General features: G+C 35.9%; 3 protein-coding genes across 4 annotated transcripts in view; 2 read left to right on the forward strand and 1 right to left on the reverse strand.

Annotated features, from left to right (window-relative positions):
- LOC126380032 (proton-coupled amino acid transporter-like protein CG1139) overlaps positions 1-4957 on the forward strand; it is a 28729-nt gene extending 23772 nt beyond the window's left edge. The window contains exons 5-8 of the mRNA XM_050029135.1: positions 1154-1514; positions 1602-1783; positions 1937-2112; positions 2462-4957. Of these exons, the coding sequence (XP_049885092.1) occupies positions 1154-1514; positions 1602-1783; positions 1937-2112; positions 2462-2784 (1042 nt within the window). The 3' untranslated portion in view covers positions 2785-4957. The remainder of the gene's footprint in view (positions 1-1153; positions 1515-1601; positions 1784-1936; positions 2113-2461) is intronic.
- Positions 4958-5104: 147 nt separating this feature from the next.
- Positions 5105-13905, reverse strand: LOC126380031 (E3 ubiquitin-protein ligase UHRF1-like). The gene is made up of 16 exons (XM_050029134.1): positions 13537-13905; positions 12603-12771; positions 12141-12522; positions 11882-12022; positions 11527-11729; positions 11290-11390; positions 10987-11188; positions 10413-10501; positions 9796-9880; positions 9430-9556; positions 9198-9347; positions 8644-8782; positions 8239-8434; positions 7594-7793; positions 7384-7482; positions 5105-6688 (listed from the first exon to the last, which is right to left on the reverse strand). Exons 1-16 carry the CDS (start codon positions 13684-13686, stop codon positions 6539-6541), a joined length of 2583 nt encoding a protein of 860 aa, XP_049885091.1. The 5' UTR covers positions 13687-13905; the 3' UTR covers positions 5105-6538.
- Positions 13906-14970: 1065 nt separating this feature from the next.
- The window catches only part of LOC126379908 (transcription initiation factor TFIID subunit 4), a 58183-nt gene continuing 47835 nt past the window's right edge, over positions 14971-25318 (forward strand). The window contains exons 1-8 of one of the 2 annotated variants that reach the window (XM_050028916.1): positions 14971-15917; positions 19570-19734; positions 20338-20484; positions 20753-20962; positions 21042-21182; positions 21798-21929; positions 22781-23154; positions 23232-23427. In XM_050028916.1, the coding sequence (XP_049884873.1) occupies positions 15090-15917; positions 19570-19734; positions 20338-20484; positions 20753-20962; positions 21042-21182; positions 21798-21929; positions 22781-23154; positions 23232-23427 (2193 nt within the window). In that variant the 5' untranslated portion in view covers positions 14971-15089. The remainder of the gene's footprint in view (positions 15918-19569; positions 19735-20337; positions 20485-20752; positions 20963-21041; positions 21183-21797; positions 21930-22780; positions 23155-23231; positions 23428-25318) is intronic. The other variant, XM_050028917.1, reaches the window with a different exon arrangement.

Raw genomic sequence — 25318 nt, forward strand, 5'->3', positions numbered from 1 at the left:
TGGTGACGTCCTTAATGAAAAACATCAAGAAAAATACCTTGGCTTAATTTTAGATAGTCAACTTACTTGGAAACCACACTTAAAAAAATTGAAGTCAAAATTGTCATCTTTAACTGGAGTCCTATACGGAGCTACACGTTGCCTACCGCGCCTAGTAAAATATACCATCTACAACTCACTCGTCAAACCGCACATTGACTACCTAATTGAACTATGGGGGTCGGCCGCGAAAACTAATCAGATAAACCTACAGAGGTCTCAAAATAAACTCATAAAAATACTTTTTAACTTTAAACGTTTAACTCCCACAAAGAAAATTTATAAAACGACACATATAATGAATGTCAAACAAACCTATACATACAATACCTGCCTACTAATAAGAAAAATAATAAATAAAGACCTACATTCGCAACTTACCTTCACAAAAAAAGTAACTGTACAAAAGCGTATTATGAGACGGGCTAGTTTTCTTTGCACTGGACGACCAAGGACAAATTATGGAAAAAAAAGTGTAGTTTACGAAGGAGTGCAGCTTTATAACCATCTACCCACTGAGATTAAAAATACTAAAACTCTAAATATCTTTAAAAAGGCATTAAAAGCCCACATTCTTAAACATTATTAATGGTTTTAATCGTAGTGTGAATCTTGTGTTGCTGGTGGATGGAACAATTAAAGTGTCGACGCATATGGAACACAGATACCTACCTACTAATTAGTATAGTAAGTCTCGGAATGTTATTTAAGTACCTACCTACCTTAGTCTAATTCCAATGTTGTTTAAACTACTATATTATGAAATTGATTGTTTCTCAGTAAGCGAATCAAATGTATTCTTTTGAGAAATAAAGTATCTTAAACCTTAAACCTTAAAATAAAATTAGGCGGTGTCTGCAGGAATCGGGGCCAATGTGTATATTCTAGCTATAATACCCTCGGAGCTACCTCAGAGTAATATATCTGATATTTCATGTCAAAATAATAGTGCCACGTTTTCTGTCTTATTGTAATCATACTCACGTTTTTGTTTGTAGTTTAGTTTCTCTCTAGGTACTTCATTAAAACGAACACTAGAACAATACTTAGTACAAGAGGTTGTACTTCAATAGATGATAGATGTGATTTGTAACAATGTTATTTATTGTTCCAGACATGTGGTGAACTCGTTCCTACTTATATACCAAATAGGAACATGCTGCGTATACGTCGTTTTTGTATCGGATAACATTGAATACGTACTGACCAAATATTTTGGACTAGAGGTGACCGTATTTCAAGTGATGTGCTGTATCCTTCTGCCGCTAGTGTTGATCAACTGGGTGCGAGACTTGAAGTACTTGGCGCCATTCTCCGCGATCGCTAATGCTATCACAATTGTTAGTTTTGGCATCATCCTGTATTATATATTCCGAGACGTGCCAACGTTAGAAGGCAAAGCGCCGGCTGGAGAACTGGCCAACTTCCCATTATTCTTTGGAACCGTCCTGTTTGCGTTGGAAGCTATCGGAGTGGTGAGTGATTTTCAAACTTTCTTTCTACATTGCCTACGTTATTTGTTATTGTTACAACTTTTTTCTGATTTTTTTCTTTGTTTACAGATTTTGCCCTTGGAAAATGAAATGAAGACACCGAAGGACTTTGTAGGCAAATTCGGTGTTCTTAACCGTGCTATGATTAGCATCATCATCCTTTATGTTGGCATGGGACTTTTCGGCTACCTACAGTACGGAAATGATGCTAAAGGCAGTATCACTCTCAATTTGCCATCTAATACAGAAATGTAAGTTTTAATTATTCGTGCATCTGTTCTGGTTCGTGGATGTGTTATTTTAAAGCTATCAATAAAGTCTAGCCCTTGACCCGTTCTGAAATATCTTCCGAAAGAAACAATTTGTGACTTCATAATTGTGTAATTACTTGCCTTGTTATCCAGATTGGCTAGCGTGGTGCAATGCCTGCTGGCGTTCGCTATATTCATCACCCACGGGTTAGCGTGTTATGTCGCCATCGATATCTTGTGGAACGAGTACATCGGCATCCGACTGCTGAACAGCAAACGTCGGGTCATATGGGAGTACATGCTCAGGACCGCGATCGTTTTAGTTACATGTAAGTTTCCTTTCATTTACTTACTCTAGCTAATCTTTACGTTAATTTTATATTTAATTGGCTGCGGGACGGTGGTGTAGTTAGCGATTATACACCTTAACCACCACACAATATTTGTTCTGGGTTCGAATCCCGTCGGGGTCAATTTCGGAACGATCTTTTCTGTGGATCTGTCTGAATGTTATTTATCTGCCCGCAGTGGAGCAGGCGAAATATGTTCCGTACCGCCTAATGTGTAATCGAGGGGACGCAAGTGTCCAATAATGGGACGCATATTAGCTGTTGTTGGTAGTTCGGTACTGTGTTTGTCACAAGTGCTTTAATATATTTTCTCGTTGCATACTTCCAGTTGGTATCGCGGCTGCAGTGCCGGAGTTGGATCTGTTCATATCTCTATTCGGAGCCCTCTGCTTATCCGCCCTGGGCTTGGCTTTCCCCGCTTTCATACAAAGCTGCACCTACTGGTACTACGTATCCGACTCGGAAAGGATCCGCATGATCATCAAGAATGCCATCGTTGTGTTGTTCGGTGCACTGGGGCTCGTCGTCGGGACTTGGACGTCTCTCGAAGGCATTATCATCAAGTTCTCAGCACATGCTCCGGAATCTCTTACAAATTCCACATTTTCCAGTACGGAAGCGAGTATTCTCAACACAACATCATTTCCCTGAACGGTGATAACACGTGTTGAAGTGAGTGGAACATTACTACTAGCGTAAATATGAGTGCCATTACGATAGAACCGTCCGTGGCATAAAAATAGTACACATACGCGTAGGAAAATGTAGATGCTTCCAGGGTTCCGTAGCAGCTGCTAACCCTAATGGCAATCCCTTTTATGCATTCTCTACTGTTGCATTATTTCTCTAGTTTACATTCTTATGAAACACACTTATTATTTTGTTATTCGTATTTTTATTATTATTATTATCATTTTTCTACGTTGCTGCTATAATTTTACGATTTAATTTAATGTGAATAGTCATTCCATATACTTGTTTAAAAGTGTATGTATTAGTGATAAAGAATTCTTTTTTATTTGGTATAGGAGTTCACATTTCCAATATGTTTAATGTAGCAGAAGTGTCGATAACTCTATCTAAAGTGGGATGCGATTAGGAGACTTAACTATCTTAAGCATTTCTATACACTATTCAATTAATTGAAATTACCTACATCACTATACAATTAATTCAAATCTTTTAGTAAACTAAACTTTAATATTTTCTACAGCTGTCTCCTATATCGGTAGATACACCATGGTAACTGCTACGGAGCCTTATTAATGCGTGTCCGACACGCGCTTGGTCGGTTATTTAGAATTTTATTAGATTTTTTCCATTACTAATATACAATAATAAATAAGATAACTAGAATAATTATTTTAACTTGATTAATTTTAATATATTTTAATTGTTAAGATTGTTGCCTTGTTTAGAATTATAGTCGCTGCAAATTATATATTGTTAAACAGACCATTAGGAGACATAGACATATATGAATCAATTGTTTGGTTTAATTTAATATGTTCGTTAAATTGCAGTATGGTTTATATTATAACAATCACGTAGTTCCTTAAAATGTCATAAATGACAAAAACGCGTTGTACATAGATTAATTATAATAGGTAAAGAAAAATATATTTAATAACGAATGACGAATGTGCCAGTGGCAGCAGGCAGTATGTGACGTACTATGTGAAGTAAAGAGATGGCCATGAAAAGCAAGATTTTAAATGATAATTTAATTATAGAAGCCTATTGAATAAGTCGATAAGTACAAATGTAACTGAGAATATATCACCCAGGCTCTGACATGGCGTGCACTCCTATCTGCCTGTATTAGTATTAATGCTAGTATCCTACGACAGTGAGATTCTATGTCAAGTGAAGCGTGGCATTTTGATAGAGTAAGTTAATTCTAAGTACAATCAGAGACGTAGTTTTATTTACAAAAGTTATAGAATCAAAGAATATAATTGTGTACATTTATCACTGATTAAAATCGATATATTTGTACATGTAAATGTGTACAAAGATAAAACATACATACTTTCACCTCGCGAAAATTGTTACAGAGTAAATATTTTGTTGAGCAATATGACTGGATTATACATTTGATGTTTATTCATTCCTAATAGTCATAGGCGGTATTATAACATTGGTTAAAAAAAATAAAACAGTTCTGTCTCACATATTTATATAAAAACCACGTGAACTCGCAGATACTGTGATGAAATCATGTCATAGGCAGCACGTTTAATAATGTAATTATTATCGCTCAATACACATATTTGGAAATAATATTTATTGAATATAAAAGATGATGGGCATTTTACGATGGTAATTGGGAGCTTAACCAACAGAAAGAAATAAAATGATTTCACTTCTATTAGGATCCCATTCTATTTTCCCGGGATTCAAAGATAGATCTTATTTCTCCTTGTTTTAAATGTATCATTGGATGTATATCAAATTTCTCTTCTGGTGGACACCCAATTTGCTCAAGATCCTTTGTCCGGTCATGGTTTTATTATGGAATTAATCTGTGATGTTGATAGTTAATAATATATTTATTAGGGCCTATTTTGGTTAACTATTTAGTATATGATGTGATCCGCACGTCAGTGATATTGTGCTCAGAGAGAAGTCGGAGACTCAACCACACGGAGTCGTATCAAAGTTGCGAACAGCGCGCGAGTGCTATCCGCGCGGCGTTTCCCGTTCAAACGACAATTGTCAATATTGTTGTTGACTATCCTACTTGTATTTAAATCTTTCCTCTATGCCGTGTGTTTGAGTCCTTAGGGTTGAACCCAACACAAATAAATTTGAACCCACAGAATGTTGTGTTTTATTTTCTCATCCACGATCCCTACAAGTTTATTATGTAACACACGACGAACAACCAGATAATTTAACGCACAGCTTATAGAAGGTTACCATTTAAAACACTTTATTTATATAAACAAATTTATTTTCTAATCAAATCAACCAAGTCAATCGGTAACCACACATTTATACGTACTTGCTTAAAAAAGGGATTAAAAAGGTATTAAGTAGTGAGTTAATAAAAAGATGTATAAAGTCATCATAATCGCAGTACATATTCACATGCATATCATATTACATGATTAATTCACTAACCTACGCTTACCTTATTTTGTACTGAGAATATTAACCACCTACTTGGAATAGATAGCATAATTTAAAATGAACTAAAAATAACTAACGAATAAAAAATCTTAACTTCGATTAATTAAAAACTGTAGGTATAAACGCAAACAATATTGTAAAATTGTAACGAGGGCTAATAGTTGTCCTTTACTCCAGAGTACCAATTCTATGGCTACTCCTGCGTAAGATCGTGTCATTCATCAATTTCGCATTGCACAGCGGTTGTATCACTTATTTCAATGCTTAACAATAATTCTGTAAAAATTACATTATTTTAAATGCATAGATGAAGCTAAAGTCTGCCTATTTCTCCCATCAGATGTGGCTACTGTTGAGTATTCTTAAATTATGACAGTTCCCCATAATATTTGAGTGTGATTTGAGTAAACAAACGTATTGTTTGGTTATATTTTTACACTATATCTCTTTGCTCGGAGTTTATCTGCAAAATAATAGTGTCGGAAAGAAGAAAACTTATTTTCAATCGAAACTGCCTTTTTCAAACTGGCTGCTTTACGGGATACATTCCATGTTGCTTTTATAGCAATTTATCACGAATTTTAGATGGACAGTATGGAGAATTATCATAATTCAGTAGCTCTCAACAGTGCTGCCGCCTACTTTTGAGCTTCTAGTTTTTATCCCCATTAAAGCTGTACCAGATATATAAAAAAAACCTGTCATGAGGGCACTGGCGTAGTTTACATTTGTAATCTGTGTAGCGGGTGTTATCATTGACGATTTTTTTTTATATTTTTGGTCTGGCTTTACACTAGACTCATATTGCATAACTTTCTTATACGCATATCTGCAAAATGAAAATTTAATAAATGGTGACAAATAGACTCACCTTTATACTTTCAAATAGAGTGTGGCATAACATTTACTGTAAGATAGTTTTCAAAAATAAATTCCTATGAATCCGATATTAACCCTTCCTAAAGGCATGGCAGATGCAAGACAAAATGATAGCCTTCATTGTATCTATTCACCGACACAACAAATAGAGAAAATATAAAATTAGGCATAATAAATGGCAAATTATCTTAAAACTACACTACGACAGATCAGGTCAAGTAACTTTAAAAAATCAATGGAGTATCCAACTTCCAAGCTTAAAAATAATACTTCAATATTTATCTTCGATTCGCACAGCACAGTTTACAATCTAACTACATGATTGAGGAATGAATAATCGCAGCCAGTAACTAGAATCTATCCGTTCAACTGTCTACAGTGGTGGCCAAATCTACTTCTTGCCTGCGTCGTAACCAGCCATGATGGACCGGAGAGCGGTCTTCAGGCGCTCATTCTGTTCCGGCTCATACTTAGAAAGATTCTTACGACAGCATGGACAAGTCTGTGCGCCAGTAGATTTAAAAGCAAGCTTGAGACACGCCTGCAAAAAAATAATAAAATTACTATTCTTTCTTTCATCGTCTAGCAATACCAAATTTGGTCAGTCAGTGAGTAAGATGGTATAATAATTATTTGGATTACTTGCGGCTACTTAGATAACGTACAATGAAGACTTTCCAGGTGACTTACCCCAAAAAAATATAGATGCGCTGTACACATTCAACGTGATAATTGCCTATTTTCTCATTGCTCGGGTACTAAATTACTCAAAAATGTAATGTAATGGCAGAGGCATCTATAAAAATAATTGTTGCTTGATATTTGGATCAGATATAGCACAAATATGGGTGGAAGATGTGTTGTGCCCGGGTATAACAACAAGGGTCATCATTTATACCCAAAAACAAAAGATAAAACATGCATACGAAGGCAACTTTGTACAGCGCCATGTATATATTTTTTAGGGAACGTAGCCTGGAATGTTCTCATTGTCCTTTATGGCTATTGAGGTACTATTCAAATCGGAAATTGGTAACTGGATTAACCAAAACAAGTCCGTTAGCATATTGCATGTACTGATAAATAGGCTGATAAATTCTTAACAGTTTCGTTAATATCAAAATATGTCTATTACATTTAGGGATTAAAATTACTGGCCATCTTCGCTTTATAATCTTGACTGCCAGACAAACATAAAATTCTTCATGTGATGTATATCATTAACAGTATACTAACCATACAGAAGTTGTGTAAACAGGGCGTGGTCACAGGGTTGACGGCCACTTCCTGACAAATGATGCAGAGAAACACCTGCGTCACGTGCTCAACGAACTCCTGAACAGAAACAGAAAGGCTGGAGACATGACATAATACTGTTCTTCATATCTATCATAGGCATAGGACGCTAAAACATAAAAGCAAAATCTTATTTTTTCATTACTTTACCTTCTTCCCATTACCCTTGCAAATTTCCAAACACTCCTCCCAAAGTTTCGTGTTCAGTTTGTCTGCCTTTACAGCTTCAGTTTCTTCTGCACTGAGAACACTCTCTGCCGCGTCCACAGACTTTTTAGCGGTCTTTTTCGGTGTAAACATGCTTGGAATCTTGACGTTCGGACTTTCATTTATACTGCTCCTCTTCGATGCTACAAAAAAGTAAAAATATTCCACAGATTCAATGAGTTGAACTATATAATTCAAATAAACATAAATGCAGGTACAATAGTACACACTTTGAAACCATGTCACATTAACTTTTTTGAGAAATTAAACCATAAGCCTCAAAATGTCAAATATGATAGTGCGACAGGGTTGTAAAGGTGGTACATGATATTGCTCATGACTGTACGTGTCTTAGTAGGATATCCCGTCATCTGTTCCGTTATATTCTCCTACTGCATTCCTGGTGCAGGGGGGTTAAAAGGGCCACATCAAAGCAATTCATCTAAAAAGGCAATATTGCTATTTAACATTTGTTTGCATTGCGACTTACTTTCATATGCGCAAATTGATTTTTTAAATGAATTGCTTGGATGTGGTCTGTTTAACCCTTCTGCACCATGACCAATAAGTTACAATATATTTACTGACCTTTCCCCTTTTTCTTAGGTTCTGACTCGTTAGTCATTGTCTTCAGTTTCTTCCCGGGTGGAGAGGCCTCGCCGTCCGACTCCGTGGACTGATTGCTTTCTCGAAGCGCCCGTTTCTTACCGCCCTTGGGGTTTTTGCCTTTTTTCTCTTTTAGGGCTTTCTTCTCGGCTTCCGCTTCCAAATAACCATCAGGATACTGTCAAACATAACAAACAAATGTCTCTTAGGTTAGTAAAGTAATAAAAAACAATGGAAAAATAACAACAGCACAAAAAATAACCGGAAAAAAGCAACAACAAAAACAACAGTAACATTTAAATAAGTTTAAAAAGAAATAAAAAAGAAAAAGAGGGGTTTTTTTTAATAACAATAAGATTTGTGTTTTGTATAAAGTTTGTTACTTACAATTATATCATATTTCTTTGCACCAGATTCCCAGGGTGCTGGACTAGGGTCATCCCTTTTTAACAGGTACTTCCATACTCGAAAACCAGATAATCCTTTTTCAGGATAATACTTTACTACTTTGTAAATGCCGTCATACCTGTGGTCAAAGTTTTAATCGATAAGGTCGATTCGGGCTACGACCAACTTAATTATAACTTAATCAGACAGGACTAAAACTTGCTCCATCTCTTTGTTGCACGTATTGTTAGTGAAGGATGACGGTAATTTAAGATCTGACAAACTATAATTAAGTTTTGTTCCAAATAGGCGCCAATGTCATAAACAAAAATATTATACTTTTTTGATTTTGAAACATCAATAGGATTTTATTTAATAATGAATGATTTATCTAACTTACATATCACAGATTCACATCAAAAGGGCTGAAGTATCACAGAAAAACAGATGGTTAAATAATGCATGGCATCCTACATGGCATCCGTGCGGACGGTCTAAAGAAAACTTGTCCTGTTGATCACTGTGTGCACTATGAAATGCAAAGGTGAACTCACCGGATTCCTTCTTTAGGTGCATATTTGGGGAAATGTTTCAACATCTTGTAAGAACGCACTACGCGAACAGGCTTCCCATTTTTCCAGTTCTCACCAGCGTCACCTCCTGATTCGCTTATCTCTTTCACAGCACAATTGCGCGCCAGTGCCCTAATAACATTAATTATAATGTACCCACCCACAATAATACTTTCTTTTAAATTACATGTATAAAACATAAATACAAACTTACTTATTTTCTCTAGTCAAAGTCTGATCACATGATTGTTCTGCAGTTCTTTTGTTACCAGATAAGTCTCGTCCACCACTACCAGTGTATGTAAACTCATTGCCATAGTCGACGTCGTCTTCGTATCCTCCTGGATAAGAATATTGGGAATATTGCTATTTAAAATAGGAAATTAAAACTAAAATTTGAATAGGTATATACATAAAATATCCATCTTTGGACTTCGTATCAACAGTGGCTGCAAGTTGTCTTTGATTACTTGTGGCTCTGCCCACCCCATTAGGGATTACGGGCGTGAGTTTATGTATGTATGTATGTATATACATAAAAATGTTAAACTATTCTCCAATCTTTATATAGCCAATTTACCTGAAAGGACAATGCTATAAGCTCCTTCCACGTCGCGCCCGTGTATGCCTGAGACAGGGGGCCTGTGCACACCAGTCTCCGATAGCTTTTAAAGAAAAAGAAATTAGATATCATATTAATTTATACTTGGGTTCTAAAGATGTAACGTAATGTTACGATATTATTGTAACGAGGGAGCAATTTTCATTCGCTTCTCGCATAAGCCTTATTCAGGCTTTTAGATAAGCGTCTTATACTATATAAATAAATAATTTGTAGTGTTTTGAACAAAATAAATAAAAAAAAAAAATACACTGTAAAAGCATAACGGTGCTGATTCCAGTACAGTCATGAGCAATATCATGTACCCACTTTAGAACCCTGTCGCACTATAATATTTGACATTTAATGAGGATTACGGTTTAATTTGTCAAAAAAGTTAATGTGACATGGTTGCAATGTGTATACATATTAGTACTTGTGACCATACGCACCATCTAATAACTATATCACACCTTCTAATAAGAAAATGACTGGTATAACTTAACATTAGGAGGCGTCAGCAGGGCTTTTACCATGATTAGTAATATAATTGTAATTAATTATTACGTACGTTCAAAGCAACCAGACTCGCTTACCTGAATACGGAATCTCCAGCACATGCCAACTTCAATGCCGGGAATAGGCCCAAAATGATTCGGCGGCATCGCACATGTCTTTGTTTTACCTGCAACATCACAAAGATTATTACACCAGAAGCAGATATAACACTATTTGCAGGCTTCTAAAATCGTATGGAGTATAGCCCTCTATGGATGTGAAACTTGGACACTGACACAGAAGGACAGAGAGAGACTCGAGGCCTTTGAAATGTGGTGTTGGAGGAGGATGGAAAGAATAAGTTGGACAGAAAGAGTTACAAATGAGGAAGTGCTACTACGAGGACAGAAGAGGCAAGATGATTGGACACCTAATAAGACACGACGAATTTATTAAAAACATCATAGAAGGAAAGCTAGAAGGGAAGAGAGGAAGGGGAAGACCAAGAAGAGCTTACATGGAACAGATTAAAGAAAAGGTTAACGTCGTTTTTTATAGGGAAGTCAAGGAATTGGCCTTTTTTAGACTGGAATGGAAAATGTTACACTGACAAGAGCATGGCCCTTAAATTGATGATAATGATAATAAAAATATATAGGCAAATGAACTTACCGACACATGCCATGCCTCTACCCCAGTCTCTATTACTTTTTGTAGATGTTTTTTTAGTCTGCTTAGCGGCACCCGGAGCAATTACATCATTAGGATCCCTCTTACATGAAGGACAATACCAGTCTTCCTCTGGTAGCTCTTTGAGGGGCGGATTCAGGCAGTGCATGTGGTAGCCATTATTACATTCATCACAGAGCACAATCTAAAAATGACAACAATTGTTAATATTGATAATAACACACAGCACATACATACTTCTTCTTGTTTTGAAGATGCACATCACATATTGTATTAATCATTTACCTTTTCAGGATTTTCTTTTCCCAAGCACAAGTAACAACCACAATCTTTACATGGCGCTTCTTCATCATCACGACATGTCAAACAATTCAATGGTGCAGATCCTGTAAAAATAAAATTTATGTAACCAACACATTTCAAATACCTTATTTTATACAGCAAAATATCTATTATAAAATTATCAATCAATATAAATCAAAATGTATGGTAAATATATGGATATGAATAAATAACCCATACTTTTTTCAGGTTGCGTAACCATCATCATCTCATATTCTTTGGTCCTTTTATCTAATGGTACAACTTCTTCAATAGCAAATATCTTATCATGTAGTTTAACGACAGTTTCATTCTGTGGAATGGAGTCAAGACCGAGGTACAGAGTGCCAATTAGCTCATAACTTGTCCGAAGTTTCTTAATTTCTTGAACTGTGAAGTCATACCTGTAAACATATTTGTAATAAGATTAAAGAAAATTCCAATAAAATATCTTTCTGTTTGAGGTTTTAATCGGACAAAAAAGGAAGAAAACAGGCCCAAAGCCTTGAAGTGAGTGCACAAAAAAAGGTTAGCATAAAATAATAAAACTACAGACCAATAGCCTTTTTCTAGTGGCTGTTCTGTGTTATGGTTGATCATAACTTTCTGTCCCACTTTTAAATCCTTCACATCAACAGTATGTCGTGCTCGAGGTCTAATTTCATTCATCTTGCAATAAATATTAGAGTCTTCTTCGCTGAAAGATAACAAGTCTACTATTAATTTATGAATTAAATGCTTAAAAAAACATTGTTTGTTATCTATGAAAATCCACGCAAAACTAGCAACAAGACATTATTTTTTTTAAAACATACTCTGCATCATGTTGAACTTTATACAATAGCATTTCATCTGAGTTTTTTATTGTTTCTTTAATCTGCGGATAATTATCTTGCTCTTGTTTCTTTTTCCCATTTGAAGCTTTTGCGAAATATCTTGCTATGCCTTTCTTTTTTGACTTTTGACTTTCTTCTTCAAGGGCTGCCACTGGAGGTGTGTTTTCTGAATCACTCTCTTTGCCCGAGCCATCCTTTGTACTTTCTAAGCCATTATCATTAGAAAAAGACCCATTAAGATCTGTTGCTGGTACATCTGGATCATGAACAATTCTAACAATTTTGCCTTCAAACCATGCACCTTGCTCTTTGTCTTTCACATCAATAAGATCACCAACTACATATGATGAGCTTTTCGCATCTGTCAATAAAATTTATTAATTATCAATCATGCCGTACTAATTTGTACAATGTAAATCCCATACAAATGTTATAATATACCTTTATATTCAATTTTCTTCCCTTCATTGGGGCTATCCTTATCTTCACTTTGGTTATCGGAGGTCTTGGTTTCTTCCACTGAGGTATTCTCTGGTTGGGCTCTTACCATTAGTTGTATCACATCATTGAGTTTTATATTATAATCATGGAATGTATACCCATCTTCTAACTGAAATGCACACACAGCAGGGGATAAAAGTTCATCCCAACAGGGGACAAAAGGATTAGAAAAATAGCAGAAGAATATTTTCACTCATTATTTCAACAATATAAGATGTTTGCCATGATTAAAGTATTTTATTTGTTCCATTGTGGAGTTTTTTGACTCTGTTGTGGTACACATAAAATGCTTGGAAGAAACATATTTATCTAAAAAACCTATCAGTCACGGCAAAAATATCCTAGTTATGATGTATTGCAATTATCTAATTGGTACTTATGAATTACAAATGTTAATTGACTCACAATACTCTTAAATTCAAATGAAGAACAAAGCAGGCACCCTAACAATAGGGGCTTTAATAACATTTGAGGAATGAGTTTTTTTCTAGAAATGATTAAAGCATTATCATTTTATGAAAACGAAGTCTGCAGAGAAGAGGGGGATAAACTAACACCTGGATGTATATAAAAACAGATTCTGAACACATATACTACATTTTTCAAGAAAAGATGGCAAATAATTATAAATTCACAAGTTGATGAAATGACTAGGAAGCATAATTATGTAATTATAGCTTTCAAGGATATCCATCACTTATAACTTTCCTTTGTCAAGATCTCAGCATGCTATTATGGGTACCTACTACAATGAATGGTTTACATTACTCGACGCATTCGATCCGAATCTTTTGTATTGAGAGAATAACTTATAAATGTAAGTACCTATAATCTTTCATGTTAATAAAATATATTGAAACTAAAATATACTTACCAGTTTTCCGCCATAGAATAATCGCTGCAATTTTATGTCGACTTTGAACTTATCTTTGATTATACGACGAAAATGTTCGATTTTCGTTAGTTTAGAATCAACTACGACAATATTGTCCGGTTTACCAAACACTCTCACCCGAACATGCATTTTATTTTAAAATAAGCTAGCAGAATACGAATTTGGTTAAACTTCAACTATGCAGACGAATTTAAGAATTAATTAAAGCAAAAATAAACCATATATGAAAGTAAAATGAGACGAGACGAGATTCTCATTTTTGTGACAGATGTAAATGGCGCGAAGATCTAACGCACGGACTTTTTTTTATTATATTACCCTCGTGCCTCGTTTTCACTGTGTATAAAGATAAAGCCGGTACAAATGTCCCGCAAGGCATAGGACAAGCGACACGTATGTATGCAGTTCAATGTCAGGAAACGTCACCAAATCATAGACATAGAGAAGTCGGTAAAAAGCAAAGACCAAGTATAGAATAGACCTCAGAACCTCAGAACAATAACTAAAGTTAATAGACGGAGCGTATTTAAGAAAGAAAAACATAGGTTTTGTCTTTCGCACTCATATGAGCCGTCATAAGTTAAAAAGAGATAAATATACTATCGTCGTAATGTCTTTTGTACTCGCGTAGCGGGTTTGTTATAGAAACGTACCTATTGTATAAGTTTATGCCAAAGACCTTGTTCTTTGGTTTATGCACCAAACACCAAACTCGCACGACATGTCATCCATAGACATTTTTTTGTTTTGGTTTTCCCCGAAGGGTAAGATTTTTCAATGAAGAAAGAAAGTAGGTAACTGTCCCGTATCCCGTTCCCGTTCCCGCCAGAAAGCCTTATCCATAGACATTTTTGTTTTGGTTTTCCCCGAAGGGTAAGGCAAAGGGAACTATGGCCATACAGCCTTATCCATAGACATATAAAAGAGTAATTATCAGCATCAGCAGCGTAAAGCCTCGTATACATTAGGAAACCAAAGTCCCGAGCAGAAATTAAATACAGACATGTCCGAGTCGGAGTGTCGTTGTAATCTAATCAAAATCGATCCGTCGTTTTGCTCTATAAACGCTTCAAACTACATCAAGTGACGAAACATCGTAACTTCGTAGCCACGTTTTTATTTCTAGTGCGTGGAGACTCGTGTCCCAGGACAGAAATCGAGACTGTACATCAAAATAAAAACACGTATCTTTACTTAGCGACTCCTTTAATTCTAGGTGGTTATTGACAAAAATGAAAAGTCGAAACCATAGTGGTAGAAAAGAAAACTAGGACAAGATTTTTTGCTAGAAAGCCGTAAAAGAAATTAATCAAATATGTCGATCACATGAATTTTATACATCGTGCCGATTCTGGCAAATTTTTCACAAAATGGAAATTTACCCATTGCCCATCTCTTTACTCGTCTCTATTTTGTCTATGACTATGATGACTACCTAAAACCGATTATAACTACAAACATCAATACAATAATATAGCAACACTGGCCCATATCCTACTACCCCTACCCCTACTTACACCTACTTGTATAAAATGGCGTCAGCCGAGTTTTTAGAGCAAGCTTTGTCTACAGATGTCGACGAGAACGCAGTCAGTGCTATCGTTGGATCTCTTGAAAACCAGTTAGTTACCTCAGTCTCTTCCGTATCGTCACAAAACAATATAGTGAATGTAATTCCGAGTCATCTTGGCAATATAACGTCTAGTGGAAATTCTATTATTGGTGTACAAAAATACAACACGGACCAAATTAGCAGTGTAATAGAGAGTGCAAACTTTCAGTCTTCAAACAGTGGAGCGACCAATGTATCGTATAATGTGCCAGGGTCTGTGCAATCTGCAATTTCGCAAAGTTTAAGTGGAAATCTTGGCAATTCTAACGAACAACTTAAAGTTATATACTCGCAGACTCAAAATTTATCTAACCCAAACTGTGTGACATTTCCCACTCAGTCTATAGGCAACGGCTGTATTGGTTTAACATCACAGAACCAAATAGTAGTACCACAATCGACAAACAAATTAATTACCATGCAACCGCCTTTAGTGATAAAACAAGGCACGACATCTGGCCAAGTTGGTATGCAGCCTGGGATGGTAACAGTGCCTATGACAGTGAACTCTAGTATGCCAACCTCTATACCCAATGTTATGACTCTCAATAAGCCAGGAGGACAGAATGTGGTGGTGACCACACAGAATCTGGGCTCAGCACAACCTACTATAATTCCTAATGTCCAAATATTGAATATGCGCCCTGGTGCTCCACCAGTGGGTGCACAGAAATCTGTGGCTACAGTTTCCCCTAGAGTGGTCATTGGAACACCTCAAGTGGTTGGAGCCCGACCTGCTACACCAGGAGTAAGTTGTTCTTTTGTTATTCTCTGTACAGGCACCATTCAGCACATCTCATCTACTTCTTTGATACATCACTTAACTATAGTTGTGTACTAGTACTTGTTTGAAGGCTCATATACATGATTTTGTTCAAGTTTGTACTTTATTGGAAATGTTCATGAACATAATAAAAGAAATAAATAAGTCTAATATTGTAATTTTGTTATGTAGGTATGTGATTACTAATGTAATGAGCATAATTACTAAAGTGAGCCCTCAAATTACATGATTACTAATGCTGGTGTATATAAAAAATCTATGCAACAAAGTACCTAATCAGCAGTGATATATCCATACATTTATGTATCAAAACTTTATAGTTAAGCATGTGCATAAAAGTGTAACAACTTTAATGTTACACTTTTACACGCTCGGGCATTTCTTTATAAATTCCCCTTCTGGTGTCATTGCTACTGTTCAGAATTATTGTAGAAATATTTTTTCCAATAACTTTCTTCGCCTTTCGTCTTTCTTTTTTTTTTTCTTTCTCACAAACTCATGTTTGTGAGAGTACAATATTATTTAGGTTTTCAACCATTCTGCCACAAATAACTTACACAAGTAGTAAAAATATTTCTACAGTGCTTCTGAGGAATGTTATAAACATTGGAATGGAAAATCATGACACCTACCTACCATCCTACCTTTTAAGTAAATGCATTTTTTTGATATTAAATAAAACTATCATGGCCCCTCCATGTGAACTAACTACCCAGCAGTGTTGAAATCTTGTTGCACACATTTAACACAATATTGCATTTTGTTGAATATTTCATGTTGTATGTCTGGCTTATCGACAACCATGATCACCTTTCATTTATAAGCTGGACTCATGTAGTATGGCAAAAAAAAAACAGGAAACTGGAAGTAACTAATAAATATATTAACATTATACATAAATAACTGTCATTCTATACCATCAATGCTTACATATTTCAAGTGCAGAAACAAAGTGATATTTATCTTTTCTGAGGTTTTTATAACACAAATATAAATGTTACAGTATACCTAATAAAATCTGAAATATATTATGTGTAACTTCATCCTTTGCTCTTTGAAAAATGTAGTATAATAAATAATAGGTCATTAACATTATCAGCAAATTGTCAGTGGTTGAATGGTGAAATATTACTTTCATTAAGAAAGTAATTAAGTAATTACAGAGATAAGCAATATTAATATGCCTAAACAAGCTTGAAAGCAGTCATCAAAATCTTTTAATTATATGTAATTTCTAATGTTTCTCACCCTTCTAAATCGTTCCCTCCCAAGAACCCCTAATCGGTCCCTTCTAAATGGTTTTTCATTTAAATAAATTAAAAAAAAAGTCAAATAATGCAAAACTGAAATAAAAATCTGCACTTTCTCTTCTTTGAAATAACTAGACGACTGTGTCAATGTCAATTTTTGGTCACCATGTCAGCTAACACCATTACTGATAGCATTGAGTAGTTTTTGAGCAAGCAATTTAAAAGAGGTAACTTCTTCAGCAATTCTTTCTCTCAGTAGCTCGCCGCCAATTGTATTATTTGCCGATTGATCTTTCTTACATATTCTTGCAAAACTACAGAGAGCTATGTACTGAGCTAAGAAGCTATTGAACTAAGATTGATTAGAATTCCAGGATCTGAAAGATGAATACATAATGAACTCTATTATACTAACACACATGCAACACTAAGAAATATTAAAAAAATATACCAAAAATGTGAGGTTATTTATTAAGCATTTTTTTCGAATTTGTAGTTCTTCCATTGCTCTTGAATTCATTATATTGAGAATAGTGTTGTTTATATTATTAGGACTGATTTAATTAAAATAATATAAATAAACTAAAATTCTTATACCCAGGCACAATTACCTATATCTTCTACCCATTATTATTCTCATCAAAATAAATAGAAGTGATATAGGTAAGATCCCATCCTTAGTTGTGTTATAATAATGTCCTTGGTTGCATACCTATTTTGTCTAGTCCTGGGCAAAAGTTAAACAAACGCGATGATCAAAAATCGACTTTTTGGTATTGGTGGTCAATATGACCATTTTCCGCAACTCGACATCTGAGCGCCTATTTTGCGTGATACCTTAAAAAGGCTATATTACTCCAGCCAGCCTAATTCCCCAAGGAAATCTAACAGTCCTCTCATATTGCTGACATCCTCGGGTAGGCCCCGTCAAGCCAAGGTGCCTAGCCCTTTAGTTGGCGACTCCTCCACCTGCATGCAGGCTCGGCACAGGGGGCTGTCTGTGACACCTAGTGTGAACAGATGTTTGTTGAAGGCACTGTGACCTGTAATAACAGCTGATACGTGTTTTAGTTTAGAAACAGTCTCCGTGGTGCAGTGGTTGAGCTTATTGTCTGGGTTCGATTCCTGTTTAGGACAGTGCAAGCTGAAATCGCCTGATTGACCGAAAAAAAGGTGATTCCGTCCTTCAGAGGGCACGTTAAAGCAGTTGGTCCCGTCTAAGCAATCGTCCTCAGTTCAGTGTGTAGGTACAACGATTCACCACGTTTATTGATGATGGGTAGCCATAGCATTGTTTCCACAGGTTATTTACTCCCTTCACTTATTATTATTTATGGCTGCAACGTTTAGGATTCTACCAATGTCAAGGTACTGAAAGAAAAACTAAGCAAATACAATTTAATCGGTAAATAGATTTAGATTATTTTGCAGAGACTATTCAATGTCCAATATGGATAGTTATAAATGTGGCAGGTTTTGAAGCACTAATCCATGCATTTCCAGCATAAAGACAATTGTTAGATTGACCAGTAATTTCCTAAAAATAAAGACAATTGTTAGATTGACATATTTATGCTGGAAATGCATGAAATAGTGCTTCAAAACCCGCCACATTTATAACTATCCATATTGGACATTCTTTTTTAGATTTTGGAGTGTAGTAGAATTATAAATACTTTTACACATATATACTTGCTTAAATATATAATAAAAAATACACAAACAATATACATAGAATATTTATGACGGGAATACACACTAAACTCAAGGGGAGGATAATCAATAAAGGACTAAATATTACTTAAATAACTATAATTGCACAGATGTGCAAATACTTTGGCGGAGCGCCACTCTACTCCTTTCCTTGGATTGTCCTAAGTATAACATGGTTATATCTAACAGTTAACCACAAGCGCAGGTTATTTACTTTGACTTCATAATGTGCTTGTAAAGCTTTTCATACCAACTATTAAAAATTATATAATTACTCTTTGAAAATGTAACAATGAGCCTACCAGAGATGCAGTGGAGTTAAAAATATATAACACGTTATTATATCCTACTACACTAATAATTCCTAGGTATCTGATCTGTCTGTTACATAAAATAGGTTTCCTGTGGAATAATATAAAAGAGGTTTCCTGTTTTAGGATAGGACTGAGCAACAGTTTTATTTTCTGTATATACGTACTTGCGTATTTGTTGCACAAATCATTATCATTTTTAACCAACCTCCACTATGTGTGTATCTAACAAATGACCTGCTTTAGAACGATTGGATTCTGAGATTTTTTTGAATTAAAACAAGTATTCACAAATTAAACTGTGTGAGTTTAGTTAAATTGAAACTAGGCGTTCATTTTTAGATAACGCTGCAAACTCTTCAGACTCTACAACCAGGGCAGCCGGGTCATTTGTTGTTAAAGACTGAGAATGGTCAATACCAACTCCTGAGGGTGGGCCCCGCGCCTGCGGCCAACACGCTCACGGCGCCACAGGCTCAGACCATCCGGCTGTCGACCGTGCCGGCAGTAAGTAGGCACCACGCCGCTGCTCACCCGCAGACCCTGAAATTGGACAACCGACACGCCTGATCTACACTATATTCACATTTACAAAGCTTCTATTGACACATAGTAGCATATTTCGTTTGTCCAGTTTCAAGTGGTCAATCATGCATGTAAAAATGGTGGAGGTGCATGTTGTATTAACAAGGTAAGATTCTAATGTAACAGTCCAACCTCTTTGTTACTAATTTATTCGTAGATTAGACGGTGAAACTAACTGATAAATTAAATTCACACATTCAAGAATTTTTAAGGGACTCTTAAAAGGAAAATTGGAACGATTAGCATTCTTATGTAGTGCAAAAGGCGCACAGCTCCAAGTGATTTTCAAAAATGAGAAGTTTTACTTAATATATTCTAACATTCCCTTTAATTATTGTAATACATATTAGTATTAAACTAATCTTTTGAAGTAAAACATTCCCAAATAAAGAGCGTCATTGGCGAAGTTTGAAGTAAAATTTTATTACAGATTTTTGATTAAGCACTCCATTTATAGTTGTAAGCATGCGCAATTGTCAAAGGAGACTGCCTTGAGTACCTACATGTTTGTGGTGTTTGACACAGCACCCGGGCGTGGCCACGGTGTCGACGAGCGTGGCGGCTCCGGGGCAGATGCAGCAGCAGATGCCGCCGGGGCCCATCGCCGCGCCCGTGATCGCTGCCTCCGGATCTGGCACTCCTCCGCCGCAAGCGCCGACGGTTACTACCCAAGTAAGTACGCATATCATTATTCAAATGCTTTCACCAATTCAAAGTACAAAATGGGAAATAACTGTAGTAGGTTGAATTTGGCTCAGCTTAGCGAGAATGGGAATACATTCTCTTTTTTTTTATAATCCACGTTTTTAAATGTAGCAACTTCGATTAACATCATCTAGGATCTTCCATGTCTGATGTTCTAAAAGTATGACTAAATAATAACATGAAGGAGACCTTCAGAATACAGTTAAACCTAATAATTATTGCTCTTTCCCTACAGAAACCATCGGACAATACGAAAGAGAAATGCAGAAACTTTTTGGCCAACCTGTTGGACTTATCTAGCAAGGAACCGAAGTCGGTAGAGAGGAATGTACGGAATCTCATACAAGAGCTGATCGACGCTCAGGTAGAGCCCGAGGAGTTTTGTGACAGACTTGAACGTTTGCTGAACGCCAGTCCGCAGCCCTGTCTCATCGGCTTCTTGAAGGTTGGCAACAATACAATTAACATAGAACTTTTAATATATTAGATTATAATATAAATTCATATCGATTTTCCTATTTCAGAAAAGTTTGCCTCTACTCCGACAATCTCTTGTCACCAAAGAGCTAGTCATCGAAGGTATCAATCCACCTTCTCCGCATATTGCTTTTTCTACAGTACCTATACCTTCGCAGCCTATCTTGTCAACTCCGAATGTGCAAATGGTAAGTACATAATTGTTTATCATAACTTACTATAAAGCGAATGTAATACTGTAATGTGCCACGGACACACCGCTTCACGTAATGTTGTTCATTATTAGCGTAAATTGACTAACACATAATTTGTTTCACTAAATCCTATATACCTGTAAGCTTTTTAGAATGTCAGTTTCGAATACAAGCTCATACAATATGAAAATAAACATGGTCAGTACCATAAAAGCTTCAAACGTTATAAGTTTGAAACAATAAAGAATGAATTCGATATACTACTTTTTTAGATGGCACATTTTTTAGAGTAGGTACGCGCCGCCGCACTAATCACTAACACTGCACATTCCTACACCTAAATGACGTGCATTCGTAGTATAACTACTTCTACTAGGTGCATAATAGTAGGAATCTTATCTAAAAGGAATGTCGTAGCTGATTTTATGCACATGTATTGTACACAATGCAGCTAACAAACTCAACTTTAACATTTTGGCAGACTTTCAAGATCTAGAGAAACACTCTGGCATTAGTTGCACGTTACATTTACATGGCCTTTTATAAATTCCGCGAGATAGTAAATAGTCGGGTTGTTAGTTACAATAATGTTGGTGGTGTTGAACTCAGCTACATGACGAGGGGAGCTCGAGTCCAACTCTGACACCCCTACTGCCGCCGGTGCTACCGGTAACTCTAGCACCTCCTCTCGTCTCTTCGCAAAAAGGTCTAATGTCGATGCAGCCGCCGACGTGCGCACAGGTTGGTGCCCCCCTCCGGCTGATGTGTTCGTGGCTTGCTATCATTATTTTCGATCGTTCTCCATTCCATCTTCTTTATTTTTCTTTGCGCTCGTAATATAAACGTTCAAAATGGATTTTCATCTGTAAAACTAAAAACTTAGAAAACTTGCGATGTCGTATGTATCTTCTGTATTTTTTGTTCAGAATGTTACCCTTAATTTAATTCTAGCTTCTAGATCTGACGAAAAAAGAACTGTAAGAGTGACCGAACTACCGGGTATCTATACCAGCCTAATGCTGCTCTACATTAGGTTGCCCAGTTTTTTTTTTTTCCAGATGCCGCTTAACAGATAGCAAATATTTTATATTTTGACATTATTTTTCTCGACTTAACAAAAACCATTGAAGCTTGCATGAGCTTTTACTGTAACGTGCTGTTGTCTACAGTATTCAATTAGTTTAATTAACTCTGAATAACGTGTAAATAAATTATTGTAGTTGTCATATAAGGTACTTTTTACAGTAATCTTTGTTTTGATTTTCCTAACTTATAGTTAGAACAATTTCCATTATGATAAACTGCATCACCACATAACGAACACACCATATTTCTAATTGTCTATCTATACCGCTCTATGAAGCATTCAAATCTTAAATAAGAACGTAACGTAATGATTGCATGTTAGACGGAACTTTTGCACGATTGTTATATGCAAGTTACCTACTTATTTTTTGTTTTAGGACCTGTCTTTTGTATTTTATTTTATTACGATAAGCAACCTACGATTTAAAAAGAAAGTCTCTCTCTTATCCTAAATTGCGACAGACACATTGATATAATGGGAAATACACATATTGTTATTTTTGCAGCCGCAGCAACAGCAGCAGAAGCCATCGAACAAATCTGGGAGTACAATCGCTGTTCTTCAGAACATCCCGGTACATACCAAGATAAACGTAAACAAAGTGAGCACCGGTAAATCTATGACAGTAAACAGCAAGGCTAACTACACGCGGCCGTCGGTTCCCTCTGCGGCGCTCTCCACTGTCTTAACTCCGGGGAAATCTTTATTGAAAGAAAAGGAGAAGAAGACTGCGATGCAGTACTCGTCGCAGCCGTACGTAGACGACAAGATGGCAGGCGACGACGACATCAACGACGTTGCCGCTATGGGCGGCGTTAACTTGGCCGAAGAAACGCAACGAATTCTTGGCTCGACTGAGCTGATAGGCACTCAAATCAGGTATGGTAATTGACATTCAGATACAATATTGTTGGTTTGTTAGGAACATATTATAATGCTCATTTGCCTGTGTTTAGATCATGTAAGGACGAGTACCTCGTGCCGATGGGCATAATGCAGAGTCGGTTAAGGGCCTCGACGGCCAGGCATGAGCTGGAAGAGCCATCGCCAGAGGTAGCGGGCCTGGTGAGCCACGCCGTTCACGAGCGACTCAAGAACCTCATCGAGAAACTCGCCGTCATCGCGCAACACAGGATCGATCTCATCATCAAGGTAAGTTCTCTGAGCTGGCTATCGCGAAATAAACTGAATTTCCTTGCAAACAGAGTTAACGTTATATTCGAAGCTAAAAAATAAACCCTCAATGCATTTTTTATTGCAATTCTGATAAATAAACTTAATCTGAATGAATAACATAAACTATTGCATGTAATATTTTTATTATATGTGGTGTGTTCTACTAAAGCAAATCATCATGCAGGAACGTCAGGTAATAAATATTTCAGAATTTTCTCTGCACTTTTACATTACGTGTTGTGAGAATTAGTAGAGTAGTAAATAGTAATTTTACGTTACATTATGTTATACATTATTGCGTATTTTAAGGACTTTTTTGCTATTGCTCTGGTGCCTTGTGATTGTTATACTGTTTGTGCACTGCAAAAGTTTAATTATAACATGAAAACATGTCCTTGGACTTGTTGGCGCAGTTGTCACAGGAACTACTACTACGAGACTGGAAGATTAGACAACATACAGTGGAAAGTCTATGAATAATATGAGTTTAACATAATGAGATGATTAATAAGTTGTTTTAATAACACTTTTGCGTGAGACATCAGTAGAATCGAAAATGAATTAACTTAATCATATACATCATTGAATTTATGCATTGAATAACGTCATAACGTTAGATTGCCTCAATTCTCTTAGTAGTAGGTTTTGCTAAAGGCGAGGGTATGAGACTCGCTCAAAGCTTTGATTTTTTTACTTTTTTAAATATACTACTGCCTCTTGCCAAACAAGCTAGCGTAAAAGTAAAATTAGGTTCGAAAGCCATTCGCCGCACTTTTACCATTTATATTGAAATGACACTGTTTCCTTACCAAAGCTTAATGCACACATATTTTTCAACTACAAAAATTCTCAAAAAAATAAGTTTTAATTGATATGGTATGTATGTATGATAAAGAGGACGCCTCTACGAAGCTAAAACTAGCCATGTATAACTAGCCACCGTCCAAATTAAAGCAAAGTGCAAAGTGGTTTATTTACTGCCGGATAAGTTGGATTGATACCTAAATATATTTTAGTAATACATGGTATAAGATGAAGTTTCTCCCCTCTATATAAGCGTAATAGTTGCAATACAGAAGCTAATTTGTTTCGTTTATTTGAATTATTTAGGCATGTTGACGTTGTCGTATACTTACAGCGAATTAGTTGCAACTTGCAATTGTTAAATGTTATTTTAACTTATACTTGGAAAACAAACAAATAAATACTTAGGATAGTTAGAGCTTGTGTGCGTCAAGCTAGCGGCTTCAAAAAAAAATAGGCACGAAAAAATAATTTTACCATACCAAAAATTTGTACTCTTATTGAAAAAAATAGTGCCTGTTGTAAAAAAATTAGTACCATCACGGTTCTGGATTTATATCCATGTTTTATTGCACTTGCTAGCTTGACGGTGAGCTAAATTTGGCGAGAGTTAACGACAAGGTCTTTCGCTTTGATTTAAACGCCAAAAATTAGTACCGAAATAGTACTCACCCCCTGCAAAATACCAAAATTAGTACTTCAACGGTTCCAAAGTTATAAAGGCAGTTCTTTGATCCCGCTGGCATGACGTTTTGAAAGTACCTATTATCTGGGGAACGCTTGCATACTTCAGTTTGTAACTAATGTCAATAAACTCGTGTGAAATAGTACTCCCTACCATCATAATCTGGACCTAATTCTCTTTGTAGAAATATGTCAAAAAGTCATTATAACCTATGTCATACATTTATCAAGACAAGTACAGTCGCGAACAAAATTATTACATATGCTGAAGAATGTTGACAGATTTTAGTATTTTTCCCCATTTTTGGGTAAAAATTGGTGAAGTGCCAGGGTTGTCAGATGAAAGTAATATTTATTATTTATGAATTATTGTACAAAT

This window comes from Pectinophora gossypiella, chromosome Z (assembly GCF_024362695.1).
Source record: "Pectinophora gossypiella chromosome Z, ilPecGoss1.1, whole genome shotgun sequence".
NCBI lineage: Eukaryota > Metazoa > Arthropoda > Insecta > Lepidoptera > Gelechiidae > Pectinophora > Pectinophora gossypiella.